Source organism: Halyomorpha halys, unplaced genomic scaffold (assembly GCF_000696795.3).
Source record: "Halyomorpha halys isolate HHAL.00 unplaced genomic scaffold, Hhal_1.1 Scaffold71.1, whole genome shotgun sequence".
Taxonomy (NCBI): domain Eukaryota; kingdom Metazoa; phylum Arthropoda; class Insecta; order Hemiptera; family Pentatomidae; genus Halyomorpha; species Halyomorpha halys.
The window spans coordinates 1,413,359-1,421,486 of NW_027107476.1; the positions used below are offsets into that span (position 1 = coordinate 1,413,359).

General features: G+C 28.1%; 2 protein-coding genes across 2 annotated transcripts in view; both read left to right on the plus strand.

Moving 5' to 3' along the window:
• Positions 1-4,713, plus strand: part of LOC106692794 (ras-related protein Rab-34) — a 7,021-nt gene extending 2,308 nt beyond the window's left edge. Inside the window, exons 3-6 of the mRNA XM_014438970.2 lie at positions 360-424; positions 495-622; positions 710-920; positions 4,610-4,713. Coding sequence (XP_014294456.1) covers positions 360-424; positions 495-622; positions 710-920; positions 4,610-4,662 — 457 coding nt within the window. The 3' untranslated portion in view covers positions 4,663-4,713. The remainder of the gene's footprint in view (positions 1-359; positions 425-494; positions 623-709; positions 921-4,609) is intronic.
• Positions 4,714-5,460: 747 nt separating this feature from the next.
• Positions 5,461-8,128, plus strand: part of Cpr (Cytochrome P450 reductase) — an 81,163-nt gene continuing 78,495 nt past the window's right edge. Inside the window, exon 1 of the mRNA XM_014438959.2 lies at positions 5,461-5,691. Coding sequence (XP_014294445.1) covers positions 5,682-5,691 — 10 coding nt within the window. The 5' untranslated portion in view covers positions 5,461-5,681. The remainder of the gene's footprint in view (positions 5,692-8,128) is intronic.

Sequence of the window (8,128 nt, forward strand, 5' to 3'; positions counted from 1 at the left end):
TCATGTATAGGAAATTCTTCTCTTATTTCATTTTTCATTGTTTAAATAATATGCTTCCTTAATTTAATTGAGTTCCATAGTTTGGCTTAAGTTTCATACAGTTCACAAAAATTTCCATGGCTTAAGCACCTCTTGAATGGTCGATATTATTGAATGTGGTATATATGTCAGTATCAATATCTTCGATATATTGATGAAATTGGAAAATGGCTCAAAAAATTGACCCTGTAAGAGGTACTTAAGCCATAAACATTTGTATTGAGCTGTAGTAACTGTACAAAGCCTTAAATGCTTTTTCAAATCAATGCCACAATTGTAATGCTTTGTAATATATTTTTATTGTTTTTAAAAATAAATAGTTGGGATGCTGCTGGACAAGAAAGATTTAAGTGGATTACAACTTCTTATTATCGGGGAACAAATGGTACATTTATATAAATATATATTATAATTTATATCTATAATCATTCCTTAAATAAATTATTTTATTCTAGTGATTGTTCTTGTTTTTGATTTATCTGATTTAAGCACTTTATATGATTGTAATAAATGGTTAGATGAAGCAAGTTATAAAAACAATCATGATTTTGTGTTTTTAGTTGGCAACAAATTAGATATTGTGGTAAGCTAATTTTTTCATTGTTTGCACTATTTTTATAAATTATTTTCTATTAGTATATGTACTATATAAGCACTAATTCAATTTTAGTCCGAGCAAACATTTTTGGGAATGAAAGAAACCATTTCACAAATGTGTGAGGATTTAAATGCCGAGTTTTGGGCTGTTTCTTCCAAGACTGGTAAACATGTGTCAAATTTATTTTTGAGAATGGCTTACTTAACTTTTGAAAAAATTGTTTTGAGAAAATTAGGTAGTGCTAATGACGAATCTGAATTATTTTCCTCCGACTCTAGAATCAGTAAGTGTATTAACAGTTACATTTATTCATTTTTAGATTGGTAAAGTTTCAACTATTTGTTTTATCTTCTTCTTCCCCAATATAAGGGCTATAAATAAATGATCATATCATAATAGTTTGTTTTTATTTCATTTTTTCTGAAACTTTTTACTATTGCTTATTTTAAAATTATTAAAAAAAAAAAAAATGATCAAAAATATTGTTAAATACAAATAAATTGATCTTCCAAGATCAGTCGGATGTATTGCCTTACATAACATTTATTTTTTGGTCAGCCTATTTTAATATTTTGTTTATATGTTTTCATATATATTTGTTACTACATTCATTAGGTAGTTTGGTAGGGATTTAACAAACTTTTTAGTATTCTTTGAGGTAACCTTTCTCCACTATTCCTGTAAAACTTTCAGATCTTTTTTATTTTTCTTGAATACTGTTACAGCGGGTAGGGGTTCAAAAGGAACCTTTACTAGCCCAACCGTGAAAAGAAAAGAAATGGTCGAATTTTGTTATTTTTGTATTTTTAAAAAAGTAAACATAATAAAAAAGAACACAAAATATACAACCAGAAAAAACAGAAAGCTTAACACTATTATAAAATTAAATTAATTGAACAAAAAAGAAAAAAAAAAGTCTTATTTCACCGGTGATTGGTGGGGCCCCGGTTGCGGTTGTTCTGAGTGGATGTTCTCGTTGAAGTAGATCAACAAAAGGGACGTACGTCCGCCCGCCTTGTCCTCTTGGAGGATGAGTTGAAGAAGTCCGCCCGCCGTGGCTAAGATGATTCAGCCGTCGAAGATGGCCAGAATGCTGGTAACTACGAGTGCGTAGTGAGTAGATAAAGGAGACGATACGTGTGTGCGGTGAGACGTTAAGAAGTTGTCTGTCTATTTTTTAGTTAAAAAAAAACAAAAGAAATAAGTTGTATGTATGTACATGCAAGTATGTTTAAACTTCTCCTTGAATAAAAATCATATGTTTCATTTATCGATATGTGGACCATATGTTGGCCGCAACATACCGCCCGCCTAAAATTTGTTAAAAATTTTAAATTGACACTGACGGGGTGAAGGAGAACTAGTTTGATCTCTGGTTTTCAACTATGCAGGTATGATCAGCAATTAGTGGTGCTTCACTAGTTCCGACGGTTGAAGTCCTTTAGCTGCAGAGTACAGTCCTGCAGTTTGCAATATCCAGCATTTGGAAGACGTGGTGAGCCACGGATGCGTTCATCCATTGAATAAGGTGTCCTTACAGGTACAAGTGAACCTCTAAAGAAATACCCAAACAAATACCCATATAAGATTCTAGTTTGATCTAGTGATTTTCAATCATGTTTAAGTCAGCTAATTCTGGTGGTATTTTAATAATTTCAGGGTAATTATACAGTAACCATTCTTAGACCAAATGGGCTAAGCATTTAGGATTATTGTCCTGATAAAAATCAGATTATCTGATAATGAATTGTCAGCTTGTGACAAATTAATGATACTGATGTACATGTGCTTGTCTGTAATACCCACATCCAACAGCTGAAATGCTGATCATTTACTTCTTGACCAGTCTTTCTCCAAGCAAAGCAGCACCTATTAGAATCAAGTATGTTTAAACTTCTCCTTGATTAAATCTACAGTCAGCAATTTTTCTACCATTAAAAATAACAATGAATTTCACTTTGAGTTCATTTTTTTTTTATCTTTTAAACGCTATCTCCTTGTCCTATTAATTTTTTTTTTAATTTTATTTTTAATTCAGCTCAGTTTAAATAGTCTAATGTCATGACTTTTTGTGATAATAGATAAAATAAGAAATTTTTATGAAAATTAATTATATTTTTGAAAAATTGTTAATTTTGTTACGGTTTATCATGGCAATATGAAAAACAATGAATATGAATGTTTTTTTTTGGGAGTAGGTTTTGGACTTTTAGGTTTCTTATGATGATAGAAAAAGCAAGTTCGTTAAGGAAAGAAGAGAGTTAGTCATCAGGCATCAAAATATCATAAGTATTTTTTTTTTGTTATAAATAATGTTACTTGCCCACAAACCCGTCCACAAAAATAACTTGCTCTATAAAATGTTGGTCAATGCCTTCTTCATCAGTTAGACATTAATTTTCAACCTGTGGAATTTATTATGTATCAATTGTTTGATCAAAGCTATCTCTCTATTCAGTATCCACAAATCACGATCACCAACCATATAATTCAAATAATCAACTGCTTGTTCTACAGTTGGAAATATTTATCTATATTCAATTTAATGTGGATTAAACATTTTTTCACTTATGTAAAATATCTATTTATTATATCAAAAATAATAATTGTGCAGAGCTTAAATAAACAATGCGGTGTAGTAGTCACAATATGGACACATTAATGACTGAGTAAAAAATAAACACCTTCTGATATTTGACAATGTTTCCAATAATATTGCATAAAAATTCCAAGAAATTAAAGACATTAACTGAATTAGTTCATACCAAAAAATAATTATTTAAAATATTAGAAATCCTAATATAGTTCAGCCCTATGGTATCTTTACCTGGAAAGTTCTAGAGAATTTCTGAACATTTGCTCATTTATGTTTTTTGGGGGGAGTGCTGATTAAGATCTCAACTCTGTTAACTCCTATTAATATTTTTTTTTTTTCCTCCCATACCCTGAAGACCATGTACTTTTTTCAGTAACATCGACCTATACTAAATTAAATAAGAATAAATTCCTTTTTTTATTTTACTTTAAATATATTATTTATTTATTTTATATATGAAGCATATAGCATGATAGCTTTATATATGAAACATATATAAACCCAAAAAACATATATTAGCATTTTTTCTCATCGGAGAGAGAGAACTGCTGAATTTACCAGCAAGATTCATTTCTATTCCTGAGTTGACTGGACCAATGTTGCTGTTAGTAACTTTATAAATTTCCTTATTCAGTTTTATACTACAAGAGTGCAAGAAAAAAAAGAATTGAACAAAAATGTCTACCATCTAAACCTGATATTATTTATTACTTTTGTTAAACATTCAAATTAAGACTATTTGAACTTATTTCTATGATTTTTCATTCATATATTCTATAAAGCATAATTTTTAGTTATCTACTATTAATAAATAAATTTTGTTACCTTAATAATAAAATATAAAAATAATTTTTTATCTTTACACCTCAAGACACTATAAAAAAAATCAAAATATTTAATTTTTTTGTTTTTTAAGTTATAAGTGATACAATTTTTATTTAAATATTATAAAAGAAATATTTGAAACCCGATTTTTATGTAAAAAAAATTATTTGTACCAAAAAATAGTAATTTATTATTTAATTATTATTTTCCACTCCTGAATGACAAGCAAAAGGTTAATATCTACCTTAGTTTTAATTTATTTTAGCAATTAGAATTTTAATACTATAATATTTTTAAAATGATCACTTCCTAAAAACTGTACTTATTTGAATACAATAAAAGTATAGCATACATTAAAATTTTATATAGCCTATTGTATCATTTTTACTTTGAATAACTGAAAATCATTTCATGAACTTTAGGAAATATGAATTGAAACTTATCATAGGAAATAATATCTATATATTATATACATATTACTATTAATTGTTTAATTAATAGATATTACTATTAATAGTTTCTCTATTTTAATAAATTAACCATGGTTTTAGCCTTAAGAAACACCAGACATAAAAATGAACAACACAGTAATTGCACTTGTTGACGATGGATGAAGGCTTTGTGGTAATGAAGGTCATTAATTAAAGGTATTTTGAACTTATTGTTTTTTTGTTTTTTTTTATCGCAATCTTTTATTTAGCAGTGTTAGGAATCATTTTTTCTGAGAACATAGGATATATTCTTACTAATAATGTTGCTTATTTTTTAATATCAATAATAAATGCATAGCTATTAGCACACCAATTTCTCTAAATCTATTTAATAAAGAACAAGATGATTTGAGTAGTAAAAGGTACTAAACATATTGAAAAAATATTTATTGCTAGCCAAAGTCTTGACCTACAATACAGTTCTTCATTAGGGCCCATGTCTTGAAAAGTTTATGAGTATATTAATTTATATTTTAAGTTTCAGACGGTATCAAATTATGTATATTGTAAATATATAAAATCGATTATTGACATTGATATAACTTGAATAATTTTGATATTTTTGTAATACTATTGCTTTATACTTCATTGAAACTCCATTGGAAATTTAAATTTAGTTGTTATATCTTTATTTTGATTAGTGGTCTATAACAAAAATTTATATGCAGATGCTTCTAAAAAAAAAAGTTTCATTTGAAAATTTAGTATCTATGCTGCTAACAAAACAATAATGAAATAATTTTTAATAACATTAATTTAAAACTATTATTTGCCTTTTCATAGATTACTACCTGTTACAAATTATGGATTAATTTCAACTTTTAAAAAAAATGTAACAGAGAAATTTAGTGTTGTTTGGTTGGCAATATCCTCGATCATAGCAGTGGAGGGGGGTATCCACGGACATAGCTCAATGTGGTTCTATAGGTGGTAGGTTTGGTTCTGTGAGAAGTTTATTGTTTTTGTGACCATTTGTAGTTCATTTAATTTCGAGGACGTAATCGTACAGAGATTTTGTAACTCTATGACCAATTATTTATTATAGTTTTTTTTTTTTTCGTTTTTAACTAGTATTTTACTCTGATACTAAAAAGGAATTTTAATTTCGAATTTGAAAACATAAATTTTTGAGATGGAACAAGGTAAGATAAAGATTTAATTTACATTGTTTTTTCTTTGTTGTTGACAATGTTAGTTATTTCATTTTAAGAAGGCTACTTCATAGTATCATTACTACACATTTCAGAATATTTGTTTACTTTTTACAAATACCTTTACATTAATTGTATTTTATTTTATATAAATTGTAAACTCTGATGTTTATTAGTAAGTTGTTTTGCTCTTTGTACATAGATGAAATCATTTTAAAGCTTAAGGTTCTTGAGTATTTGATGAGCAAATTTGTTTTCAATTTTTTGCCTATAGCTTTTTTTTTTTTTATATATATTTACCATAAAGACTTTTGTTTATCAACATCATACCCTACCTGCAGGAGAAACTTTTGACTTTATTATGTTCATGTTTTATAAAGTTGTGAATAGTAGCGCTTTATTGCAATAACTATACCTTTGGTGGCTGTGAGAAATAAAAAAAATATAAACTTTTTTCACCATTGTTTTGAATGTTACTAATTCATTATTATTCATGTCTGAGCTTTAATTTATGTGTTTAATAATACCTGCTAATATTTCTTTATGGAGTGTAGCGCTCTACAATGTAAGCTATATTTATATTAACAGGAATCAAATTTATATAATTTGATTCATCTTAAACATATTAAACATAAATAAAGGCTATATATTAGTACTATTTGTTAAATTAAATTGATTATATCAGCTTTTATCTTCTTATTTTGAAATGAGTTGAGTGTTATCTGTAGAAACATTTTAGGATATCATTTTTATTTTATATTAAGAAAACTGACAGAAGTTTATTTAGCTAATCATGCTTTCTTGTTTTCTCAAAATATATTTACTTAAAAAAAATGTATGCACTTTTGGATATTACTACCAGGGATTGTTAATTGCTTACATTATAGTATAAATTTCTTCTTTATTGTCTGCTTTACAGACAATCATAACGGTGTATAATAGTATGCTTTATTGGGCAATAATTCACGGTATATGTTTTGAAGTTTGTTGGAAATTAGACGTTTCTGATATATAGATTCATATATCCTTTGTAATTTTATGAATGATTAAAGGTTTTATTTTTGATCTGATGAAAATTATCATTAAAATGGTGATGCAACAGGTTACGTGAATCAGGTATACCTCTCTTTTTACGTTGTGAATGCCATTAATTACAGTTGTTCATTCTCAGTCATTGGGTAGTACATTCGTCTTTTGAATAAAAACTTGAGGACAGTATTATTAACTAAATACAAAAACGAAATCAGTCACTAGAAAAGGAATAATATAACTGACTTAGATTTGTTGAATGTTATTAGTATAAATGATTCTAACTAGAAACTTTGAAAGTTGTGGGCTCTATTTAACATTTTAAAGAAACAGAAAGAAAAAAAAATTCTTCCTAGTACCAGAAATCTACTTTTCTTAAAACGTCACTTAGCACCTTTGTCTAATCATGCAAATATTCGTTAGTTTTGCTCTGCTGATTTTTAGGGGAAAAAGTGGAAGGGGGGAGGAAGAAAAAAATAATAGTAAATAGATAAATTACCGAAGTTATGCATTTTTCCGTTTTAATTTGCGTGAGCCGTTTTTTATTATTTTTTTTCTCATATGAAAGCATCTCAAGGTCAGTTTCAGTTGGAGGAAATTTCTGATTCTAAGTGAAATATTACACCACTTAGTCTTGTTTATTTTTTTAAACTTCAAAATACATTATTCTAAAAATGTTATTACTGTTCAAATCTAAATTCAAATTATTTGTGATTAGGTAAAATAATGTGGGAAATCTTCTTTATAATAATATATAATAATAACTTAGTTTAGATAATTAAGTCCTAGAAACCCATATGTGAAAATACTCCTTTTCTTATCTACAGTAGTTTGAGTATATAATGGAGTAACTATGGCTGTGCGGATTAACGTGCTTGCAAAAGGCCCATTTCCTATAAATCCAGAAGAATCTTGGTTTGGAGATGCCTTCAGGCAATTATTTATTCTCCTGATAAGTGAGGACTTTCACTGGAGACCACTATAGGACCACTAACTGGATGCAACATACACCGACCGGACTGAGGTGTGATAACCCTACTCCGTGTACATGCAAATATCCACTCATGGAACAGTATTCTCTAGAGAAAGATATACGGGTCCTCGTGCACCTGTTGGTCATACAGCCATAATTCATGGACCTAGACTGATTCGTCTCTATCCTTGAAACAGAATGTTACGTTTGCCGCTGCACCATAGATAGCATCGTTTGTTAGATGTTAAATGAAGTTGGATCTTCTCCTTCCTTTAGGGCATATTTACTCTCGCAAACAAAAAATATCTACTGGAAGCTCACCTCGAATTCTCCATGGTCTGTAGTGTCTACTGAAATGAAACACTACTCTCTCTCTCTCTCTCTCTCTCTCTATATATATATATATATATATATATATATATATAT